Genomic DNA, 26,421 nt, shown 5'->3' with positions numbered 1-26,421 from the left:
GCGAATTTTTGTTACTTATGTGTTCATATATGTGTATGTGTATAAGATATTTGTTGTCTACAAATGTTTGTTTGTTTGTTTGTTTGATTGAATTTACAGGATGTGAAACAAGGATGTCTTACAAAGATTTCTGATGGAGACAATTTACCAGATACAAATTCTAACGGATTGTGGGTATTTCTTGCTTCTAAAATCCGTATTTCCATAACATATATGTGAATCCAATATTATCTTCTTAGATTATTTTCAGCATTCGAGCTTCTCAAGTATATTATGGACCTATCACACCTCATGTATTGAGTTTTGATTTGGATTTATTTTTTTGAGTACAGAAAAATATTATACTCCCATAAAGTATGCTCGATTTAGATAAATTATTGCTGGTATATGTGAATTATAAGTCATATACTAAACATAAAGTTTAGCTTAATTCTAATCTCAGTATGCTCAAATTTCGACTTTTATCATATGATTGGATTGCGATATGTATATACATATTGTATTTACATTACTACTTGCGTAATACAGGTGAAGAAGTTCGAGAATGTGGAGTCAACTTCTTGAAAATGGAAGTATCCTTATTTAGATGATGGATACAGGTATTATATTGATGATGAAGTATCATTTATTTGCTAAATCTAATACATGTATATGTTCTTTAGCACTTAACAATATTTTAACTTTTATAACATCCTTTATTTATTTCCATTCCTTATTATTATTCTTTCGACTGTGACTCTCTAATTTTACAATTTACTACTCTTGGTTTGTTAACTTTTGTAGATTGAACATATAATTTCAGATATTTAAACTATTCTCATATTTCAATTCACGTTTAGTACTCTATATATAAGCAAGCATGGGCAGATGCCAAAAAACATATAGCAATATAGTACATTAGAGACTTCCTCTCATGTTGTATTACATTGGAGTCTTATATGTACAATTCCTCTCTTATGTAGTTCTATGTCCAGACACCAATAGTGCAATACAGGTTTGGAACTAAATTGATGCACAATTGGCTATAATTTATATCTAATGAAGAAACTAACCATATGTGAAACCCCTCTCATATTGTATAATTTTGATGGTCTTTGTATCCAGGAAAAAATAGCATTGATGGTAACCAACAAAGCTATCTCACACCACCGCAAAAGGAGACTTAGTGTCGTTAATCTGTCTGGTATGCTATTGAGCTACAATAAAAAAAATTATAATATGTTTATGTCACTTAAAATTAATTAACAAATTCTATGATTACCATATATCCATTTTATGTGTGATTGTGTATTAAGAACTATAAAAATGGTAAATATATCAAGCATATACACCCGTATACACTGACATTATGTACCGACTTGCTGTGATCATGTTTGTTATGATGACCTTTTAATGCAGGATAAAAACACTGGTGGTAACCAACAAAGCTATCTCACACAATCGCAGAGATGACTTAGTTCCTTTATTATGTCTGGTATGTTCTAGAGTTGCAATTAGACTTAAATTTAGTAGTGATTATGTAATTTTAAATTTACAATTTATGTTTATCCTAATCCGTCTATGTGATATTGTTCAGGTTTAACCAATCACACTCTTTTGTAGCAAGTAACTTTAAACATAAAACTACAAACTACATTAATAAACAATCTTAATAGACAAATTATTAAGATTACCCAATATTTTCTGTTCAATTGTGTTATTTGCAGCCTCTACATTTGTCCAATTCAATCTACTAATCGATGGTTCGGGTTAGTGTTGTAATTATTTTTAATCTATATTTGAATTTTTCCGTTTAATCATTATGGTCCTCTGTTGAATTGTGTTATTTTTTATTTTTCAAGTAAGGTGTTGTCAGTTAATGCTAATCATTTTGGATTTAGTTTTAAGAAGTAATTAATGGTTTGTGTTTATGGTGTTTCTTGGCACTATACATTGAATCTGAACTGGACTGAATTGCTTAGGGTGTGGATGTTAACTTTATGGGTGAATTTTGAGCAAAGAATACAACTAAAGATATTGTTCCAACCGAAGAACTTACACATGGAAATGATGATCATACCCGTTCTGAGGTGGTTTCTCAGACTCAAGGATTGCCTGTTCAGAGATAACAATTTAACGTTTCCCTCTACTTGAGAAAGCTTTAACAAACAATTAAGATAGCCCTTTTTGTTTCCTAATGTAAATCTATATCTTATGGAATGAATGTAGATGATAAGATGGAATACCTCGATTTTGTATGGCATTGTCAAGCAATTTGAACGCAACAAAATCTAAGCAGCTGCATCTGAAAAGAGGTAAAAACAGAAAGCAGTATTTTAATTTAGCAATGAAAAAAAAAGCACTGTTCTAATCACTTTCAGTGTATATGCACATACGTAGTGATATACATATGTGTATATATATTAGGCATATTAGGTTTGATATAGATTTTGGTTGTTGATTTGGGGATAATTTTTGCAATTGTAGGATAGTTATTGTAATGCATTGTGATTGAAACAGAGTTGAACTGAAAACTTTCTCGAAAGAAGTGGCTCATTTTGGAAATATTTATTCTTGAAACAGTTAAATACAGATGAAGCTGAGACCATTGGAGTTGCAATCTTAAAGTCTCGAGGTTTCTTATTCATACTGGTATTGGATAGCGGCCGAGGCATTTATTGGATTTATTCTCATACTTAACATCGGCTACACGTCAACACTTATATATCTCAATCGTGAATTTTTTAGTTTGATCTTATTTTAAATAGTTAATTGTTATTAGCAATTATGGCTTTTGATTTTGGTATTTTATTATGGTTCCATTCCAGCTCATGTTTTTGCTGCAATAGCATATAATTTTACGCGTTAATGAAAGCGTGATAGATTTATTAAAAAAATCCTAACTAAAAATGTTTATTGTTAGTTGTACGAGTTATTCATCCTAATTTTATTAATGTCCGGTCATGTGAACTCAAAATTTCATTAAATTAGATTGACGGCACAAAGTTAGGACACTTTTATCTACTTTTCAATAATTTCATTAACATTATATTTGCATATATTTTTAAATTCAATTTGAATTCAAAAACTAAAAATCTACGGGAGATTCAGCTTGCTTGATCCTCCTGCTTTCTCTTACACTTCTGGTATACCCAACGAAGCCATGTCGAAGAGGCGGAGAGAAATGCACAACCAGGGTTTGTTGCACAAAAGAAAGCCTTTTTTGAAGCTCATTAGTCTCATTACAGAAGAATTGCTGCTACTAAGAAGGCAGCAGTTTTATACTTTTTATAAGTAGAACATTAGTAATAAATATCATATTTTTCACTGTTTATCCGTTGGTGATCCATCATAGCTAGATTGTATTGAGATATGTACACCATATCCTAAAGTGAAATATTTAATTTTTACAAATTCGGGAAAATTATGATGAATCTAAATTATGAGGAATATGGAAAGGTGTTTAACCTACATTGATCATGGTAGGTAAAAAGTATCACTAATACATATTACTCAATGATTGATGATTGCTTTCACCAGGACATGCAGACCAATCCTTTCTTGCAGTTTGTGCTTTATGAAACCTTATTGAAGAATTTAAAGAAAAAGTGTTCTCTGAGCAAAAATGCTAGAAAATGGGTAACTTCATTGGAGGTAAGTAACATTTATAAACTTCTGTTGGACTGTCAGTTAGGTATTGAGACTGTTTTATCATTCTAATACTCCAATTACTGCAACTATTGAACATATTACTTGCTATTTTGCTAGATATTTTGCTTGGGGATTTCGCTAAATTTAAAAAGAAGCCTCCAATGGCAAATATATGAGTTTGAAGTGAATAATCATGAAGATATAGAATCAGAACCTCAGAATTTGTTCTAATAAGGCTCCAACTTAAAAGAGAACCCATTGGATCTTTTCATGCTATTAAACTTACCAGTTGTTTTATCACCTGGAAATTCAGGTTCTCAGGTAGGTACAATAACTAACATAGCTCCCTGACAATTCATCATTGGAGCCAGCACTGTAGATCGCGAGTTTCCTACTTATGCTACTCTTGGCAACAAAATCCACTTCAAGGTTAGTTTTTGAACTAACCTTATATGTTTCACTCATAACAATGTAACTATTTTTCTGGATATAAGTATTGTAGTTAAAATTGAACATGTGCATATTTTTCTAGAACATAAGGTATGTATGTATGACACCTTTAATTAACCCGGCTTGAATTTTCTATGAAGATGTATCTCATAAATATAACTTTCTGTTTTCAGGGACAAAGCTTATCTAAAGTAATTAAGGTTGGTATGCATTTATTTGTTGTTGAGCTTTTTTTGAGTTCAAATTTTAGATTTTAGGTTGATTTGCTATTTTTGAGTTCAAATTCTAGATTTTATAAAATTTTGGATTTTAGGCTGTTGTCTGGTAGGTCTTCGCATAACAGTATCTCATGTCGAGGTCCACATGCTTCTCTCATAACTACACAACTTTACATATGTTGTCTACGACCCTGATTCTTCTTTTTAATTAAAAGCTCCATTTTCAATATTCCAGAGCTTTACTTAAAAGGTGAACTGAATATGCAGTGATATTAATATCATACTAATGAGAATATTCAACAAATCATGTATACTACTTCCTATACAAATAAAATTTATAAAAAAAATTGAGTGAAACCTTACAAATGGTGGAAAAGGTTTATGGGCAAGAGTCTTGGCCACTTTAAGGATTTTTAATATGATGTCCTTAAATAACTAATCAGTTAGTTGGTTGCTCAGTAAGTTGGTTGCAGTGCTAGATTAGTAAGTTAGTTTCTCAGTAGCCTTCATACTATGAAATGTACTTGGTTTCTATGTTTCAGGAGGATATAATTAAAAAGATGACTTCACCTTGCCATTGTTAGTATGATTACATTTTAATAATTTGACCTCATTTACGCACACAAAATTTAAGAAATAAATTAAGATGTAGATAAGTATTGCGTCCTTTAGATTTTCCTGCAGAAGGATTGAAGGATTTCCTAGCTTATGGTTATAATGACAGAAGTATCTCCAGACCCGCCTTGATACAGTGTTACTCTACTACAAAAAGATATTCATGTAGAGAAAATCTCTTTCACTATATTAGACTGGACAAAATATAATGTCATAAAAATAGTTTATGGATTACATACTTTTCTTTGACTTCTGATGACAAATTAAAACGCGGATGATACATTAGAGTTTGTGAGGGAAAGTGATTTACTACTACATACAGGAAAGACACAACCCTTAGTGACACATATCAACATGATTTATGGAATAAAGGACTTCTATTAGAAAATTCGGCTGTCCAGGTTGTTTATGGAATTAAAAAAGAAGTTCAATTCTTTTTCATAAAAATTCAAATTTTTTCATATATGATATTTCATGATAAGTGACTGTTATTTTGATCTCCGTGTCCTGAGCAACAGTTTTTTAACAAAATTATTAATTTCAAATAGTACAATTTCAAAGTAAACAAAGATTAAAAAATAAGTGAACTACGTGCAATTTTTGCAAGTAAACAGGGAAAAACAATTGATGAATATGACTACCTTCTATTCTTTTATTCACGTTCAATTCTTTCAACCTCTCATGGTAACTCTATGGTGACAATGTTGGTGATGCAGTAATCTTTGGTGCAACAGAGAATCCTAAGTTTGGTTCATAGTGGATCAATGATGGAAAGATAGTAGGTGCATTCCTGGAGGGTGGTTGTTAAAGAACAAGGCTATCGCCAAGGTGGCCAAGGTGCAACCAACAGCTGACAATCTGGATGTGTTGACAAAGGAAGACCTCATATTTGCTTTAAAGATCTAAAATTAAATATTTCAACAGTGGGAACACGTTTACTAAAATTTATTTGTCTGTCCTTCGTTTTCAATATTTTACACACTATTTGCTTTTTAGATGTCTTTCGGACAAAGTATTTATTCTGATTGATTTGTGCAAGTGACAAGGCTATTTTCGACGCTCTTATAATTAAACGGAAGGCACTATATTACTCGACTCAAATGATAATGAAAACACGACGACAATCATCAAGACCATAGAAGAGACACCTACTATACTAATGTTTGACAGTGTTGAGGATAAGCGGCTACGAGATGTGGGATAAGATGGCGGAAATGAATCATGGTCAAATAATTCGAGCTCATGTTCTCAGCTGGTACTGTAAATTCTATTCTTTTGGCTTTTTATTTGGTGTACATTTAATTCGAGTCTGAATAATTATGAATGGCTACCTCAAGGGTAAGTATGTTTGTCATGTTTGTCAGACAATAGTTTAAGTCAGTTTATGGTGTTAATTTTATTTTGTACTAGATCTAAGACTTCGGTTGGGTCAAATGGGTGCTCCGGATGAGAATATATATTGAACTTGATAGTTGCTCTCAATGTTGGTGTTCTGCAGGGTAGATATCGAGGAAGATTTTTTTCATGGGAGAGTCATTTTTCTTGAAGGCAGTACTTTTTTAATAGGAGAGTGATTTTTCTTGAAGGTGGTACTGTTTTCATATGTGATGATCAGATAGAGGAGATAGACTAATTTCAAGTCTGGAAACAAGCCTTTCCCCGTAATCTTAAAATCGGTGAGCGACTTGCCTCCATTAGCTATATAGGGTAGTAATATATGTGTACGGTGGTGCAGTATGGAAGGGTAGTTGATTATTTTTAGTTTTGTGGATCTTAATTAATGCTTTGTAGCTTTTGGTTTTAAGGTAGTCGGCGGGTTTAAGTGTGGATCAATATCATGTCCGGTTTATAAAAAAAACCTTTATACTAATACAACATATCTGTACTTAAATGTATTTTTGGAGTAATATTCATTTCATTAAATATATAAGTATAAAATATTGACTATAAAAATAGTGTTTATTTTAATTATGAATTAATGAGTTAAGAAAGGATACAAGTTAGATTGTTGATTCATATATCTCATAAATTTATTCTAAAATATATAAAATAATTATTTATTAAAATTAAAATGACAATGAATAATTACTATTAGATAATACTGATAAAATGTGGAAAGTACACAATGAAAGAAATAAGTGAGTTCAGAGTCTCTAACAAGGGAGTTTACTTTATTGTAAAAATTAGAGGCTGTCTGAAGATTATTCAATATGTACAAATAAAATTTTTGAAGTATTAGTTTTTACATTTAATCTTTTAACATGTGCATGATTGCTGATTAATGAAATTTATGTCGTTTTTATCATATCTAAATTAATTTATTATGTTACCTTTTTAGAAACCAAAACACTTACTTGAAACTTAAAATTATTAGATTTGTTACTGACATTATAATTTTAAATTTCGATAATTTAAAAGATGGGCAGATTTACAAAAGAGGTATTACATGCATGTTTTGCTTCTAAAGTAAAATTTTATCTTATACTTTTAAAGATGGAAAATATTATCTGTTAAGAAATACGGCATTTTGTCAATTTTATTAAATAATTTGAGATAAATGAATAAATAATAAAATACCATTTTATGAAAATATCTACTTTCGAATAATTATTCATGACGATACTTCCTTACTTCTCAACATTCCTAAATTTAATTTAGGAATGAATACATGATTTTAAATTTTTAAGAATAATTTAGGAATGAACCAATAAATAAATTTTTATTGTTTCACTAAACAATTTAAAAATAATTTAATTTAATTACGTAATAAATCAAATGAGATATGTTGAAAATATTTGAATTTTACATAATTATTAGAATAAATTTAAAATTATTAGAAAAATATTGATTAACAATTTTGTAATAAAAATATATTACATAATTTAAGAAAATTTTAAAAAATAAGCCTTTGGCATTTTTTATAAGCAAAACTCTGACATTTTTTAGAATTAAATGAAAACTATATGAGCTGTGGACGAATTTAAGTGTTTGCGGGAAAACAAAATCCTTTCTATGAATCAATAATTTTTTTTATTGTATCAGTAAATAATATAAAACTAATTTAATTTAATTACGTAAAAAATCAAATGAAATATGTTGAAAATATTTGAATTTTGCATAATTCTTTGAATAAATTTTAAGTTATATGAGTTGTGGACGGAATGTTTTGTTAGCGGAGAAAAAAATAGTGATTACTAATTTTATAATTATAATATATTACATCATTTTTGAATATAATACATAAATTTTTACAACTTTAAAAGTTAAGACTTTAGCATTTTTTTAAGTAAGACTTTTGCATTTTTCATAATATAGTTAAAATTATATAAGTTATGGACGAATTTTTGTGTTAGCGGACAAAAAAAATATTTACTTGGTTTTTTTAAAAAGTATTTAATTTAAAAAAATATATACTCAGTTTCGTTGTACAAATTATTAAAATATTGACTACCAAAAACGTAAAAGAGAAATGTTAAAATATGAGTTAAGAGACTTTTAATTGGTTAAAATGTGAGAGAAAGAAAACTAAAATAAAATATTGAGATTTAACGTTAAACTATAATATCAATTTTATATTTCAAAATAAACGAAACCTAAATAACTGTAATAAATAAATTAAATAATACTAGAAGATAATCGTTTATGTTATAAAAATTATAAATTTCGAGAAAAAACTTCAAAATTGAAGAAATTTGGAAGGCCCGTAACGCGGACAAAAAGTCCCTAGTGATATTCAAATGACAAATGCGTATCCAAAACGGTATTTTCAGCCATCCACTTCCAGAATGGATATTTTCAGCCATTTGCACCAAAAAATTGTTATTTTTAACATTCTTTAGCTATAATTATTCAAAACGTTTCTGAAAACGTCTCCAAATATTGAACCGGGTCATCATTCATTCATAATTTTATGAACCAGCATTCCTGCACCCCTTCTCATTTCTCAAGTCCTGACATATAATTTCTCACCTCCTCCCTGATCATCTCCTTCATCACAATAACAACGTCTTCACTTAACCTAACAGCTTGCTTTCCGTTCTTTTCGACTCCTTTTTCCTTTATATCATACAAAATTCCCGTTCCAGGCAAAGACAATGACAAAGCAGTTGGAGGTTCCATCACAGGCGGAGACAGAGATGTTTTCACAGTATTTGAGTTACCCGAATCACTAATTTCCGATCCATTCTGATCATTCTCAATACTCTTACGCACACCAGACACTGTCTTTGTCGAATCATTTCCCTCCAATTTTCTTCTAATGACTTGGCCATCACGCTCCTCGCTTTCGCCACTGCCAACATACTTACGCTTAAGAGTTGAGTTCCAGTAATTCTTCACAGCATTATCAGTTCGACCATTCAGAAGCCTAGCAATTGTAGCCCATTTGTTACCAAACTGCGCGTGCTCCTTGAAAATAATACTGTTTTCTTCAGGCGTAAATGCGCGGTGTTTCACCTCGGGCGAGAGCTGATTGTACCAACGTAACCTACATGATTTTCCTGATCGCCCTGGAATGGAGTTGCCGATCACGGTCCAGTTCCTCGCTCCCTGCTCCTCTACTAGCTTTGATAAATGCTCGTCTTCCTCTGCGCTCCAGGGCCCCTTTGTTCGGTCCATTTGAGCGAGATAAGTGAGTACGTCTTTTGCCAAGTTTAAAATGAGGAAGAGAGGGGTTTATATAAGACAGGGGATTAGGGTAACTAATTAAAACGGTTCAACAAAATAGACGTTTCACTTTTGTAATCGACTCTTTGTTTTACTACTGCTATTTTAATCCCTGGTTTTTTTAAATATTGAAATCTAAATGAATTTGAATGTTTGAAACAACTCTCGTGGCTCAATGTAGACTTTTATCAGAACTTTTTTAAAATTAGAGGTTTTATCCGAATTTTTTACCATTCAAGCCGGCCCGAAATTTTAAGAAAGTTCCGAATTAGTGGATGCTGACAAAGGGAGTGGCAATGCCATACGCAAAAATGAAGAGACTCATAGAATGGGAGAGGCAAATAGAGCTTTTACACATTTTCGTTAATCCATGATATCATGAACATGAATAGGATCTATACTTCTCGATCGGAAAAGAATCAAGAGAAAAAGAAAGAATCGGAATTATATATTTCTCGAAACAAACGAAAAGGAAACGAAAGATGAAACATTTTTTTAAAAAATCAGACTTGTCAAATTCTTTTCGAATTAGATCAGACTGAATTTTTTATACATATCTGATAGCAATATCCGAGCCTGACTATTGCTATAAGCTATAACCAAAATTTTATTACTTACAATGTTGAAGGCACCCATTTAATTGTATCCCAACCTCAGTTTATAACAATATTGCAATATTGCAATATTGCAAAGAGTGTAAACAAGGGGAAGGTTACCTTTATATAATTGTGACAATGACTCTTCTTATATTTTACATTCAAGTTAATATAAATAGTCCAAAAGTTTGGTCTCCTCAAAGTAGTGAACAGGTACTTTGTCTCCTCAAAGTAGTGCACATGTACTTGGTCTCCTCATTACTTCAGAATTCAAGTCTTTAGTTTATGAAGATTTTGTTCACTTCAATCCAATGCCATAAGATTTATTCTGATTACTGTCTAATCCATGTCATTATGCTCGCAACTTGTTCCTTAGGCTACACTCCATAATTTAAGATGCATACAATTGCTACGGATGATCATTATCTTAATCTAGAATACATTCAACTATTACCGGAAAATATGAACCAAAACAAGATGTAACTAAGGACAAACAATATTTTAATTGCCAACCTATGGTTAAAAAATTGTAATCATCAAGAACATTAGAGAAAAACAATTGTTTAGATTAAGGAATAGCTAAATATTTAATATACTAAAAAACCGATAGGCATAGTCATCTATTGCTATAAAAAGAAAAATATTAAACAATGCATTTTCTTTTACATGACCTTGCGCTCATGAGCAAACGGGCGCCTTGCCAACAAGCCAATTATGCAGAAATTAACAGTCTAACATAATTGTACAAGGCTACAGCGATATGAAGCACATAACACACGTATTACCTAAGAACAGAGTCAATAAGTTAGTGCTAGCCTGCTAGACACAAAAGTGCATTTTTCTTCTTCCCCTTTTAACCTGAATTCGATTAAATAATCAAGCTTATACTCGTGTACCACTGTTGAAAGTTTGAACACTGTACTCCAAACAAGGTCAGGGAACTGGGAAGCATATACCTGTTCTCACATAGTAGAATTTTGTTCAGCTGATTTTTATGCTACCCTGGCAACAGGAACGCTTTTCGAAGGTGGCAGCGTCACTGTGCGCAACAGTTCCAAGGAACAAACAAGCCCCAAAAAATGAGAGAGGATGGTATTTGCAGATGCCTGTTTTTACAAAGCATGAATTATCATATACTATATATATGGACTGGGAGAGCAGCCCATAGGAAACAATGCAAAGATGGATTGTCCTACACAGAGTATTTGGAAACCGACAATTTATGCATATTAAGTATTAAGAGTCTAACTTTTATACTGTTTATTGTTGATTGTGTACCATGTAGTTTAAACTTACACCATTCCTTCGAGCATGACATGGCTAGCTAAAATGTACAGTCATATAAAGAGTAAGGTTAGTATATAATTTAAGGGGGTGATGATGATGTGGATAGCTAAAATATACAGCTAGCTATTTGCACTTAATGGATTTGACTAGTCGAATGTCCAATTGGCTAGCTATTTGCATTTTTTGTTCATTTTTTCTCTTTTCTAGTCCCCTCCATCCTCTTCTATTTCACATAAAAGAAAAATGAAATAGATATTCAGACATTTAGCATGGCTAGAGGAAAACATAAATTTGACCATCTAAGTCTTGCTTAGCTAAAATTGGTTTTTAAGTCAAACCCTTGGCGATGTTATAATTTTTCTACTCTTTACACCTTATGTGATAATTGTTTATCCTAATGGCTGATACTAATACTATTCTTATACTCCTTTTGTGCCCTTCTCACAGTCCCTCAACTTTTTGCACACCTTTTGATGCATAAATGTACTTCAATTTGAAAAAAATTGTTAATTTTAAATTAATCTCCTAAACTTCAATGCAAATCAATAACGACAACAAGAAATTAAATATTTTAAAACAGTTGCAAATAAGTGAAGCAAAAAGGGGGCTGAGGAAGTATTTCATATCTAGTAAATCTTTACCTTATGCAATCTAATATGTTATGCAGTATTTTGGATGCATGATATAATTTTAACTTCTATAAAATCTTGTTGAATAGCTATTTGATATGCCAATTTAATCTATACTCTTTTTTAATAAGGGAAACACCCTTTTAGTGGAACACAATAATATCAAAGTACCAAAAAGTACCAAATTACCAATTTTGGGTTTCGCTCGAACTCGGGTTCGATTCCTTACAACTACATAATTATAGAATATTTATTTATTTAGTTTAGCTCTTTGGTTTCCCGGTTTGATTCCCTATAACTACATATTTAAATATTAATTTATATAGACTTTTAATAATTTCAGGCTGAAATCTCTGCAACTATATATTAAGCAATATTATTAAATATATTTATTCTCATTCATTCATTAAATTTAATTTTTTAAATATTAATATTTTAATCTCAGTTCGTGCTTTACACAAGTAATCTGGTAGTAAATATTAATAAGGAATATACATTCAAAGTATTTAACATTTTAATTTTGGCCCATGCTTCGCACCGGGTATCAACTAGTATTATATAGATATTCTTAGGAGTTCAAATTCAAACTTAATATTTTAATGGACCTCACCTCGAAAGAAACAATACAGCTTTGAAGTATGTAAAATTTCCTTCTAGTAAAAGAATATTCAGAGTTCAGATGCAAGTTTAGTAGGATTAAACTGAAAGGTTTGGAGAATATTTAAAAAGTACCTGAACCAATAACACATCCAATGCCAGAACAGGACTGCTCCCAGGTGAGATACCTTGGTAAAATGGATTGCTTGATGTCGTCAGAGACTTAGCCATCAACCACCCTACCGTGGCTTGCATGCCAAGAATAGCAGCACCCATTCCCAGAAGGTTCACAACAATGCCATTTTTCAAGCTTTGTACAACATCATAACGGGGAGGAGCCTGAAATAACAACATTTAGTTTCCAGCAGAAAATTAGACAAATTCAATTAAGAAAAACACATTAGCAATTATTTGATACTTGCGGCCACAGAGAAGATTCCTGTAGACAGCCAAATCATCTGGTTAAGATCACAGCAAATAAGAGCACAAAGCAGCAAAGCACCCACTTAAATAATTGAGACTGCAAATAATGTCTAGTTTGATGGTCAATATGACAATCTAACACAACAAAGTATTTTTCATTTCCCCACCCCCCACCCCCACCCCCACCCAAATCACACACATACACACACATACACATTATGCTATGTATTTACTCTTGTGTAGAATGAACACTCCTCTATCTCTTTTAGAGTGATAAGTTATTAGTACTTCTTTTATGTTTTGTGGTAGTGTGCTCCTGTACTACTATAAAAATTTGACTGATTTTAGATGAAATAAAGGATAAAGATAATCCAAGATGATCCAGATCATGCTTTAGCTAAATGAAAGCACATGAGCAACATGACCAAACGTGTGTCCTAGTTTGTATATCCTCTTTCATCAGTTATCTACGACAACTGCGATGGTGTCAAAACAAAACAAAAGAACAAGTGCAAGTGCTTGGATACAATATCTCACAGGTATATATTTATCTAATTTTCTATATATGCAAATTGGATTTTAAACAAAAAAATTTGCAAGAAGGCATGAGTTGTAGGTAAGGTATAAAATCGTACAAGACTCTACTTAAGATGAAAATTTAGATATACTCCTAAACCAATAAGAAGTTTATTTCACAATGAACCTCCTCTTGATTCTAATTTAACCATTATCAAACATGGATAGCATAGATTCCAGCAGAGCCGAAAGCACTCGACAACTCGAACACCGCGTAGACTTATTATGATAAAGGAACTTAGAGCAATCTCAACATTATTCTTGTAAAAGAGTTCGGAGTGAGCAATTTTCTTTTAAATTAGAGGAAGATGATAAAGAGTAACATTTTCATGGAATTCTCAGAAAAGGATGATCAGCTAATAGACGGCCTATTTTGATACTGTATTTCTTGAAGATTCAAACTTCATCATTGAAGTCTTTTTGAGTTTTGAATTTTTTTGATTAACATCAAAAAGAAGTATTAAAATTTAAACTATAAATGGTAAATAACTAATTTTGAACATTATATTGTAATGGTATCTCAAATATACTAGAAAAGAAATTAAGACATACAAATGAGAAACAACTTACAGCTATTAGGAATTACCAACTTACAAACAAGTAAAAAGATAAACAACATATGTGAGATCTTCTGATAAATGATTAAAGAAATATAAAATACAAAAATCACCTTGGAAGGACTATTGGCAGTTTTCTGTAGCTTATCAGAAAGACGAATATAGCCATATGACCAAAACACTGAAATGAAAGCAGCTGCAATACCACCAGCAGTTGCATAAAACGTAACTGGCGAAGTAATCTTCCCCGTAACAACAATCGAGAAAGAAAGTATAACAGCAGATACAATAGTACACGACAGCTGTCCCCAAAATCCCAAGTTACCCAACCTCTTGAAATACCTCGCAGTCTGTTGCAATCTCTTGGCGACCTACAACAATAGCCAAATTTTAGAATATTGAATCTCCTTAAAAGACTTTAGCTATATCATTCTCTCAATTATCCCCAACATAATGGGCCAATAATAAGCCTTCAAAATTGCATAAAAAACAAAGTAGCTCTATCACTTAACCATTAGATAAATAAACTCCGGATCTATTCAAAAAATAAAAAACGAATAAAAGAACTTTACAACCGTGCAAATTTTGCAATAGCAGCTGAATGATCACTAACATACTTAACTTCTAGATGTTGTTGAAATATATTTCATAAATGTAAAACTTAAAACTTAGTTGGCAAACATCATGCTAAAGATAAATGATCCAAATTAAGTCATCATCCTAACATTTTACATCTTTAGGAGCCCGTAACTTATAACATTGTCCTCAATGTTCCACAATACAGTCTACTTCATTTGGATTATAAATGACAAAATCGCACTTTCAAAATCAGGGCTCTTCGAGGAAACAGTCTCTTGTCTGCGTACTAGAGGTCATGTCTGCTTACACATTGCCCTTCTTCGTGTTAGGAGGAAATACACACACATGTTCACATGTTCGAGATTCAATTATACCATTACAGAGTACAGAGACAATATATATCACGCGAAAAACCCACATCCAAACGTGTATTATTAATCAAAACAGTTATCAATAATACATCAATATATAGCAACTCAATGGTGTCCCAAACCGATATGATACTTGAGCCAATCAATACTCAAGCATCACGATACCTACGATACCTAAGACGACTATATCTCTTAAGTCAAAACAATAACATGACTATATATATATAGCCATCACTAACCTAGCCAACAACATATCTAATCTGATTATATTAATAATAATTTTCTACCCATACAATCATTAGCCAATCCAGTTATGATAATTATTGTCAATACATTCAATTATTACCCAATCCAATTATGTCTTGTATCACCAAACACATATCACATATGACCTAACACTCCCTCCCCACGATGCTAAAAATGCATACCAATTTCTCAACATTATAATATAGACACATAAAATTAAACCCTAAACCCAAAATTCTCACCAAAAGTTCAATTTATTTCATAATGCAATGTTCAAATAAACTAAAAAAATGCAAAAACAAATACTTAAATAATTCAAGAAACTACCTGAGCTAGTTTTGCATCTTCTGACTCATCATTCGAAGGCGGCGCATAAACAGCAGATTTGAGGGCCACCCCAGGTAATATTTTCTTGTGAATTAATGAAAATTTACATAAAGATTGATTTTTCAGAGGAAAAGATGAAAATGGGAGATGGGGGTTTATAGCAATTGGGTGGCGAAAAGATGAAATAGGGTGAGATTGTGATGAGGGTTTGGCCGGAAATGCAGTCGGAATACAAAAGGAGCGAAACTCCGGTAACAGAATAGTTTGCATAACTGTCAGAATCTTTGAGTTGAGTTGCTGATTTTGGAGATACTAAAAGAGTTCAGAGAGTGTGCTCGTACAATTTGGTGTAACTGATTAGAAAAAAATAATAAAAAAATAAAATAAAAATTGCTCAAATAAAATTTTAAATGAACACTATTTCATTTTTATATTTGATAATTGTACCTAGATGTATGTATAAGACCAGACTCAACTGATAAATCATTCTAAAATAATTTCATCTCTTCCAAAATCAACACAGTACAAATTCCGATATTTCTAATAAATTGTAATTCATGTCACAAAATCAACACCATACATATTTGACATAATTTCATCTCTTCCAAAATTTAAGAATATTGCAAAATGCAATGAGGTTCTACTCTACAAATAGTATATCGGGTTTTATAATGTGTGGTCAAGTGCAATGAATTTGGTGTATTTTGATTGATTTTCTAATCATAAATATTGATGAACCGCCGCATTTATAACAACTCCACCAATAAAAATGCACCAAACTCATGTGAGTTAGTATTTATTGTGTGCACTTGAGCACACATTAGAAAGACCAATAATATATTATGCATGTGAAATTCTGTCCATAATAAATGAATGTAAGATGAATTAACCGAAAGAGAATCTATATGTTGTCTGAACTTCGAAGTGCAAAAAAATTAAAGAGCAAGGAGAAGCCATCTGTTGTCCGGAGATCATAAGTACAGTTTATGTTATTTGCTTTCCATACTGATTTGTTTTGGTACATCTACTAAAAAACCTCCTACTAATGATGTTAATTGACCGATTTACATATAAGATAATTTTATGTTTCTTCTTGACGTGGTACTTGGTTAGTACCAACCCACAATTTATCATATCTTGAATGAGAGTGTGGATAAAGTTTTAAAGGAAAGATCATGTAATCTGGTTTGGTTACTCTATCTTAACAGAGAGAGTTTCACATGGTGGGGAGTTGAAATTTACTAGACCTTAACGAAAAAGTATTAATATATATTACGAGTGTCACATAGACAATAAGAGTAGCCAATGTGTCAACAAAGTCATCATAGCGTCATAAACTCCAAATAGGTTTTAGCCAAACACTACCTTACACTTGTAACTGATTTTGTTATTTCCTGATCTACCTTTAGCATCATACTATAAATATACTCTCTCTGTACTCACCGAAACTTCTAAGAAAATAAACAATGATATTTCTAAGTCTTCTTTACATTACATACATGTTTGTATACATTTCTTCAATTGATTGATTCTACATAAATCTATATGGTATCAAAGTTTAGATCTATGAAAGATTGTTCGTTTCCGCATCGATGTATTGAAGATGAATTGATGATTTACTTTTCCAGTTTCGTTTCTTCGTGATCTTCTTGCTTCGTCATTGTGTTTTTAACACGAATCAAGTAAGATCTCTTGTTCGTTCCAATCGACTAGGAGTTGAAAGTTCGTAATCACGGTTTTTTGTTATTTTCTTCACTAAAATTGTTGTGAATTGATGTAAATCGTTGTGAATTTTATGATTTCGCCTTCAGTTCTTGATAGTTTGATTGTTTCTCTTCGTTCTGGTGTTAATTGTGTGGTTGATCTACGTTGTTAAGTTTAACTTAGAAGTTTTTCTTTTGCTTCAAGTTCTCGTTGAATTAGTATTGAAAATATGAGGAAAACTAGTTATGCTAATGCTGTTCGCCATAATGAATCACTTACTGGTGAGAATTCTGGCGGAGGATTTGACGATAATGAAGATGTTTTGGCACCAAAATCTGGTGAAAATGATAACAACAGTGTTGTGCAATCTAATATGCATCCGCTGTACTTACAGAATATAGATCATCCATGATTAGTTTTAATCTCTAAGAAACTTACAGGAACTGAACCCTATGGTCCATGGAAGAGGTCTTTAAATAGAGCTTTATCTACAAAGAATAAGCTATGAATGATAAGTGATACATATCCTAAACCAGAGGATAACTCACCACTAAGGGCTCAATGGGAGAGAGTTAATGATATGGTTATAAGTTGGATTTTAAATACCGTGTCTGAAGAAATTAGTAACGGCATGGATTTCGTTAATACTGTACAAGAGGTTTGGGAGGAGCTTCTTGATCAGTTTTCTGGCATTGATGGACACAAGGTATATCACATCTTACGAGACTTACATGCTCTTGAGCAAGGTGATAAATCCGTTGAGTTTTATTATCACAAGATGAAGAATCCATGGGATGAATATTCTGCTCTTGAGCCTGCCATTACTTGTAAATGTAACTGTAAATGTGATGCTCATAAGCTCTTAGAAGACAAGGAGCAAAGGAAAAGATTGCTGCAATTTTTGATGGGTTTAAATGATAGTTTTTCTGCTGCTAGGGGTCAAATATTGATGATGAATCCTTTGCCTACAATTGCTCAAACATTTTCCCTCATTAAGCAAGAAGAGGAAATAGAGACAAGACCATATTCTATCTAATTCTTTCCTTGGAAATGTCAAGACGGTTGGTCCGAGTGTTAAACCTAGTGTTTCTTCCGGTACTTGCTCTAGTGTCTCAGCCTCTGGTGGTGATTCTGTTAAGAAACAGTTTTTGAGATGCGTTTATTGCCACAAGGATGGACACACTAAAGAGACCTGTTTTAAACTCATAGGTTATCCCCCCTTCAAGCAGAAGAGGGAGGGGTAAGACACCATTTCTTGGAAATTCTTCTTCAGGCTTCAGAACTCATCCACAACCTACTGTACAGGCTTCTTGTGTTACTTTGTCCAATTCTATTAGAATTGATCAAGGAACAACTGCTGGTTCTTATGGTAATTCTCAAATATCTTTGGAACAACTTTAACAGCAAATGACAAAGATTTCTCAAATGGTTTCTTCACTGTCAAATAATAATCCTACTTGTTCCACACCAGAGGATCATATCTCTAATCTAGCAGGTTTGGCTTACTTCATGATGTTTTTTGTTTCTGCACATGCTTCCAGCCTGTGGATTTTAGATAGTGGAGCCTCAAATCATATGTGTTGTAACCAAAATCTTATGACCAATTTACACACAATTTCTTCACCTTTTCATATTTCTTTACCCAATAATCAAACCATACTGGTACATCAATTAGGTTCATTTGTGCTAAGTCCTAGCATTACCTTGTCAGATGTATTGTTGGTTCCCTCTTTTCACTGTAATTTTCTTTCCATTAGCAAACTTACATACAATTCTAACATTACAGTTTCCTTTACTTCATCTCAATATCTTTTCCAGGTTCAGGAACAGCTGCAACCTTTGGCAACTGGTGTTGAATATGAAGGACTCTATTATTTTCCTCATGCTCCTGTTCCTCCAGCTATATCTCTTAGTACTACTATTTGTAATCCTGTTCAGACTAGTCAAGATATTTCAATATTATGGCATCTAAGATTAGGACATGCCTCAAACAATGTACTGAATCATATTTCTTCTATTCCGACAGTTACTTCCTGTACTGTTGATTGTCCAGTTTATCCTTCTTCCAAACAAACCATGATTGCTTTTCCTCTACATAGTTTTTCTCATGCTAGTAATATTTTTGATCTTTTACATATGGATGTGTGGGGTTCATATCAAGTAGAAATGTCTCATGGTTGTAGATATTTCTTAACCATAGTAGATAACTGTTCAAGGGCTACTTGGACTTTTCTTATGACCAGTAAACAAGAGGTTTTTCAGAAGTTCACAGCCTTTGTTGCTTATGTTTCAAATCATTTTCATACAACCATTAAAACTGTACGGACATATAATGGTAGTGAGTTTGTCAATCAGCAACTCAGTCATTTTCTTTCTGGTATTGGTATCTTACATCAAACTTCATGCACGTATACCCCTCAACAAAATGCCAGAGTTGAGCGAAAGCATAAACACCTACTTGAAGTAGCCAAGTATTTCTATTTTCAGTCTGGTCTTCCTTATAAATATTGGGGAGATTGCTTCCTTGCAGCTACTTATGTCATAAACTTGTTACCCACTCCTGTTCTTCATCATAAATGTCCTTATGAGATTTTATACAACACTAAACCTGATTACAGTTTACTTAAATATTTTGGTTGCCTATGCTATGCTTCTATCCACCCAACAAAATTTTTTGACTCTCGAGCTATTCAATGTATTTTCATAGGGTATCCTTTTAATCAGAAAGGTTACAAGTTATTGAGACTAGATAATCATACTTTTCTGGTTAGTAGACATGTCAAATTCTTAGAACACATTTTCCCTTGTCATACCACTTCTTCACCTGATCCTAAGATCACTAATGTGACTCCTGGTAATTCTTATAGTTTCTTAAATTGGTTACACCAATATTCTACTTCTGCATCACCACCCCTATCTGATACTTCTATTATCTCCATTCCTGATACTTCCACCGATGTGTCACCATCTTGCATTAATACATCAACTCCTGTGTCATCATCTTCTGTTGATACTAATCTCAATACTCTTGATATTCCTGATATTCAAGTATCTGTCAGAAAGTCCCCCAGGAAAAAAGTCTTCCTACTTGGGGGCAAGACTATCACGTTCCTTCTAAAGGTTTTGCTAATTTTGAATTAATAGATTATAGTTCTTATGATTCTAGTGATCAAGTGCTTTATGCCAATAATGTAAATTCTGTTGAACCTACATATTATTACCAAGCTGTTAAAAATCCTCTTTGGGTCCAAGCCATGGAAAAGGAATTAGTTGCCCTCGAGTCTAATAACACTTGGACTTTAACTACTCTTCCACCAGGCAAGAAATGTGTTGGCTGCAAATGGATTTTCAAAATTAAATATTTACCTAATGGAGATATTGATAGGTATAAAGCTCATTTAGTGGCTAAGGGTTATACCCAATCTGCTGGAGTTGATTATCATGAAACATTTGCTCCAGTCGTTAAGCTTGTTACTGTTAGAAGTTTACTTGCTGTGGCTGCTGCCAAGAACTAGTTTGTTGAACAATTGGACGTTAACAATGCCTTTTTACATGGCGATTTAACAGAAGATGTTTATATGCATATTCCATTAGGATACAAGGGCTTATCTTCCTCTAATCTGGTATGTAAATTAAATAAGTCTATTTACGGGCGTAAACAAGCCTCTCGTGAATGATTTACTAAGCCGCTCCTTCTCTATTAACTGCTGGTTATTAACATTCTCTTTTAGATCATTCTTTGTTTATAATCAGTGTTGGTTCCATTTTTGTTGTTGTGGTTGTATATGTGGATGATATCCTCATTGTTGGAAATGACATGTCCACAATTCAAGTCCTCAAAGATCTTCTGCATAATCAGTTCACCATCAAGGACCTTGGTCCTGTGAAGTACTATTTGGGTCTTGAGTTTTAAAGAAATAATCATGGAATTTTTTTGAGCCAATATAAATTCATTACGGATTTGATTGCTACTGCCAACATGTCCCATGTTTCTCCTTTATCAGTTCCTATTGATCCCGACCTCAAACTTTATGACAGTGATAAATCTGGTTCTCTTTTAGATGATGCTACTAAATACAGAACTTTTATAGGCAAGCTTTTATATCTTACTACCTCCCGTCCATATATTATTTTTGCTGTTCAGTTATAAGCAAATTCTTACATGCTCCTCGTGTTAAGTACATGGAAGCTGTTCACAGGGTTCTACGTTATCTGAAATTGACCATTGCTCATGGTTTATTTTTTCCTTCAAATAATTCTTTTGTTCTTCATGGATTTTCTGATAGTGATTGGGGGGCTTGTCCTCTTGATAGAAGATCAGTTGATGGTTATGCTTTTACTCTAGGTCCTGTCGTTATTTCTTGGCGATCTAAGAAACAGGCACTCACTTCACGCAGTTCTGCTGAGGCTGAGTATAGAGCCCTTGCGAATTCTTCTTGTGAAGTTATCTGGCTTCATCAACTTCTTGCTGAGCTCACTGTTTCTTCCACTGGACCAGTACCATTACATTGCGATAATAAGTCAGCTCTTGATCTGGTTGCTAATCCTGTTTATCATGCTCGAACCAAGCATATTGAGTTTGACTGCCATTATATTCGAGAGAAGATTCGCCTTGGTCTAGTTCAGGTTCTTCCCATTGCTTCCAAGCTGAATCCAGCCGATATTATCACCAAAGGTTTGGGTAAGGTTCCTCATTGGAACTGCTGCTCCAAATTGGGACTTTTTTATTCTGGTGTGTCTCCAATTTGTGGGAGGGCTAATGCTACTAAAGCCATGTCAGCCAAAAGGGGGACTATTACGAGTGTCACAAAGATAGCAAGAATAGCCAACGAGTCAACAACGTCATCACTGCGTCATAAACTCCAAATAACTTTTAGCCAAACACTACCTTACACTTGTAACTGATTCTGTTATTTCCTGATCTACCTTTAGCATCATACTTTAAATATGCTCTCTCTGTACTCACTGAAACTTCTAAGAAAATAAACAATGATATTTCTAAGTCTTCTTTACATTACATACATGTTTGTATACATTTCTTCAATTGATTGATTCTACACAAATCTATAATATGGCAAATGCAGCACCTGGCCTGACCTAGTTAACTTCGACATAAGCATGATCCTCAATGAATAGATTCAAGATTTGAGCTCAGATGATCCCTCTGATGATATTTACTGACGGTACTTGTATTATTTTGGTTGCTCCTGGAGGAAGGTGTTAGCAGTCTAAGAGCAACTCCAATGGTTGGCACCCCTCGAAGGGTGTCAACTTTGCCACATAATCAAAAATATTATATTTTAAATTTTCTTTCTTCCATATAATTTTTAGCACCATTTTTTCAAAAATATTTTATTGATTGACACTCCAAGATGTCAATTTCATTAATTCAATAAAAAAAATGCTTAATAGAAATTTATTAGGAAAATGATATTTATGCACCATTAAGACCACATTGGGACCACAAATGAAATTGGCACCCTACTTTACGGGATACCAACTTTTGGCACTTATTTGGCACCCAATAACATACCTCAATTTCAATGGAGTGCTGAAAAGGGTGTTAAGTCACATCATACCACGTGGCGTTGACACCCCTCTTGGCACCCTCCATTGGAGCTGCTATAAGGTGTAGTTTAAGCATCCTAAACTTCTGTTTGTTTAGTGTTTGCGTTAGTTCGGGCCAGTTGTCCAATGAGTCCTGTGACAGTTCAGGCGTTTGCCAGTACTTGGTCTCTGTTACGTTTACGTCTATGCTCCTTCAGGACTTGCTTGCCATTCTTCTACTTAGTAGAAGATTAAACTAATGAATAATCTGCTTGCCAGAATAAAAAATATGGTTGATTAAATTTTAGGAATAATAGTTAGGAAATTTGTCTTTAAACTGTGATAACAAGACCAAATTTTTGGTTTATCTTCGATTAAAGCCGGTAAACAATATATTTTTAGTAATAAATCGGCTACCATCACTGTTATACCTATTATAAGCCTGTAAACAATACATTTTTAGTAATAAAACGGCTAGCATCACTGTCATACCTATCATGTATACTCTCTTGGTCCTAAAATACAAGTGCCTTTTATTTTTACGCGTATTTTAAGGTGAATAAGAATGATTGCTCTGCTAATTATTTTTAAATTTTTTTTTTTAAATAAAAATATACATAGTAAATTTTAAATCAAGATTTTTTTAAGAAAAAAGTATGCGGGTTTATAAATTTTATACACCTTAAATTACTCGTAAAAAGTCAAAGAGACTTGTAATTTGGGACGGAGGAGTACAAAGAATATAAAAATGTTGTCTTGATGCTTCAATGGCTGAATTCTTAAATCTTACTTGCGAAAATGATACTACATGTGATATTTGTTTGTTCTTACCTATTTGTTTGGCTAGCCTGTCGTATTTCTTTGTTTAGCCAAGTGACGTTGGAAACAATGTTTTCTACATACAAAGTCACGCTGACAATATAGATTTGTGTGTTTGTGGTCCGTTTGCTGATGCAGGCTCTTATGTCATTACAACTAACATATTCAAAGCTCTACCTCAGTTGATGTATATATCCATGTTTGATGCTTATCATTCACAGATTTATGATTGCCAGCTTCATATATAGTCCCTTTCGATTAGGCCATTGTTGTCCGAAACACAAATATTAATATCGAATTTATTATCGAACTTCAGTTTTGTACTGATGGGTTCACAGTCACAGCAGGTTCACTTTGTTATGATCCCCTTACTGTGTCCAGGACACCTTATTCCAATGATAGACATGGCGAAACTGCTGGCACAACGCGATGTCATTGTCACAATAGTCACCACGCCTCGTAATTCAGTCCGTTTTGGTGCAGCCTTAAATCGGGCTATTTTATCCGGGCTACCTATTCGCCTTCTTGAAGTCCGATTCCCATCTGCGGAAGCTGGTTTGCCCGAGGGATGTGAAAGCGTTGATGAACTGCCGTCGTATAGCTTGAATGTGAACTTTTTCTCCGCTACAAATATGTTACAGGAGCCTGTGGAAAAAATTCTTGGAGAGGTAATACCTCGTCCAAGCTGCATTTTGTCTGATAAGCACGTGTTCTGGACAGCGAAAACTGCAGAAATGTTTCAGATTCCGTGGATTATTTTTGATGGAATGAGTTGTTTCACACAGTTATGCACAGAAATGCTGTCAACTTCAAAAGTGTATGAGAGTGTTTCCGACTCAGAGTCGTTTATCGTTCCCGGTTTACCCGATCCTATTGAATTTACCAAACCCCAGTTGCCTGGTCTATTCAATCCTGGTTCTGTTCCCAATCGTGTGAACGTTATTCGCCAACAAATAAGAGCAACTGAAGTAGGAGCATATGGGGTTGTAATTAACAGCTTTGAGGAGTTGGAAAAAAGTTATTTTGAGGAGTTTAAGAAGTTAAAAAGAGGCAAAGTTTGGTGTGTTGGCCCTTTATCTTTATGCAACAAAGATAGCTTAGATAAGGCCCAAAGAGGAAACAATGTCATCAATGATCAAGACAAATGTTTGAATTGGCTTGATATCCAGAAACCTGGCTCTGTTATCTATGCATGTCTCGGAAGCCTAAGTAGTCTTGCACGTGGACAGCTGATAGAGCTTGCTTTAGGCTTGGAGGCATCAAAACATCCATTCGTATGGGCAGTAAGGGCTGGAAGTAAACAAGAAGAGATAGAGAGATGGATAGTAGAAGATGGATTTGAGAAAAGAATAGGAGGGAGAGGCCTTTTGATCCGTGGTTGGGCGCCACAAGTTCTAATTTTGTCACACTTTGCAATTGGAGGATTTTTGACCCACTGTGGTTGGAATTCGACGATTGAAGGAATTTGTGCTGGAGTTCCACTAATTACATGGCCATTGTTCGCGGAGCAGTTTTTTAATGAAAAGTTATTAGTGCAAGTAGTAGAGACTGGTGTGAGTGTTGGGAGTAAGAATGCTGTTCAGTTGGGCGAGGAAGAGAAGGCTGGAGTGAATGTAAAGATAGAAGATGTTAAAAGAGCTATCAATTGCATAATGTCTGAGGGAGAAGAAGGGGAAAATAGAAGAAGAAGAGCTAGGGAGTATGGAGAGAAGGCAGCTAAGGCCATTGAAGAAGGAGGCTCTTCTCACTTAAATATGACACTGCTAGTTGATGACATTCTGAAACAAACAAATGATCATAGGCTAAAGAGCTAAGGTGCAGTCCAGGTTATTTGTGTAATAGTAATATTTCATTTGAATTTAGAAAACCAATTAATGGGTAATTTTAGGTTGTAAGACTGGTCATGGACTGCTAGGTCACTTTTGCCGCGGTGTCAGACTGTTGGTCCATCTCTTTTAAATGCTTTGCGGCTTTGTTTATGCCTAACAGTTGAACATTTCAGTTGTGTTATATTAAAAGAAACTAGAAAAATGTAACCTGCAAGACCATGGTCATACTGGTTTTATCCGCGGAAAACAGGAGATCAGTCACACTAGCTTGTCATAGCAATAAGTGAAGCAAGCAACAACTGGTGCACCACCATGTACACCTCTCATGATAAAAGAACTTATAGCAATCTCGGTATAATGTTTATAAAAGAATTTGGATGGAGCAGCTGTTTGACTTGAAGAGAGGAGATGAAGAGGAATCTTTTCATGAAATCCTCCAAAAAGATAGTCAGCAAATATACAGTTTGTTCCAATTTCGTGTTTTTTAAATATGAAACTTCAATATCTTGTTTTTGCTAATTTATGAAACTTCAATATAAAAGTCTTATTAAAGTTTTCTTAGAAATAAGATGAAGTATCTGGTGTACCACACATACATGTCTCACTACTAGAAATTAGGCCTTAGACATATGCGATTCAAAACAACCCAGAGGTTTAAAAGTTAAAACTTATGCCAGATCTTCTGATAAACAATTAAAACAGTGTGAAATAGAAAAATCACCTTGGAAGGATTATTGATAGTTTCTTGAAGTTTAC

General features: G+C 33.3%; 3 protein-coding genes across 3 annotated transcripts; 1 reads left to right on the top strand and 2 right to left on the bottom strand.

Annotated features, from left to right (window-relative positions):
- Nucleotides 1-8,748: 8,748 nt before the first annotated feature.
- LOC141684948 (transcription factor MYB73-like) lies at nucleotides 8,749-10,214 on the bottom strand. Its single transcript, XM_074490079.1, has 2 exons — nucleotides 10,211-10,214; nucleotides 8,749-9,553 (listed from the first exon to the last, which is right to left on the bottom strand). Exons 1-2 carry the CDS (start codon nucleotides 10,212-10,214, stop codon nucleotides 8,850-8,852), a joined length of 708 nt encoding a protein of 235 aa, XP_074346180.1. The 3' UTR covers nucleotides 8,749-8,849.
- A 519-nt stretch (nucleotides 10,215-10,733) lies between these two features.
- Nucleotides 10,734-16,132, bottom strand: LOC141682438 (protein TIC 21, chloroplastic-like). Its single transcript, XM_074487141.1, has 5 exons — nucleotides 15,767-16,132; nucleotides 14,357-14,614; nucleotides 12,823-13,026; nucleotides 11,131-11,280; nucleotides 10,734-11,032 (listed from the first exon to the last, which is right to left on the bottom strand). Exons 1-4 carry the CDS (start codon nucleotides 16,034-16,036, stop codon nucleotides 11,167-11,169), a joined length of 846 nt encoding a protein of 281 aa, XP_074343242.1. The 5' UTR covers nucleotides 16,037-16,132; the 3' UTR covers nucleotides 10,734-11,032; nucleotides 11,131-11,166.
- Nucleotides 16,133-23,888: 7,756 nt separating this feature from the next.
- Nucleotides 23,889-25,832, top strand: LOC141682759 (UDP-glycosyltransferase 73C6-like). Its single transcript, XM_074487454.1, has one exon. It carries the CDS (start codon nucleotides 24,163-24,165, stop codon nucleotides 25,648-25,650), a length of 1,488 nt encoding a protein of 495 aa, XP_074343555.1. The 5' UTR covers nucleotides 23,889-24,162; the 3' UTR covers nucleotides 25,651-25,832.
- Nucleotides 25,833-26,421: the final 589 nt, after the last annotated feature.

The sequence above is a fragment of the Apium graveolens genome, chromosome 9 (genome assembly GCF_009905375.1).
Source record: "Apium graveolens cultivar Ventura chromosome 9, ASM990537v1, whole genome shotgun sequence".
NCBI lineage: Eukaryota > Viridiplantae > Streptophyta > Magnoliopsida > Apiales > Apiaceae > Apium > Apium graveolens.
This window is presented reverse-complemented; position numbering and strand designations above follow the sequence as displayed.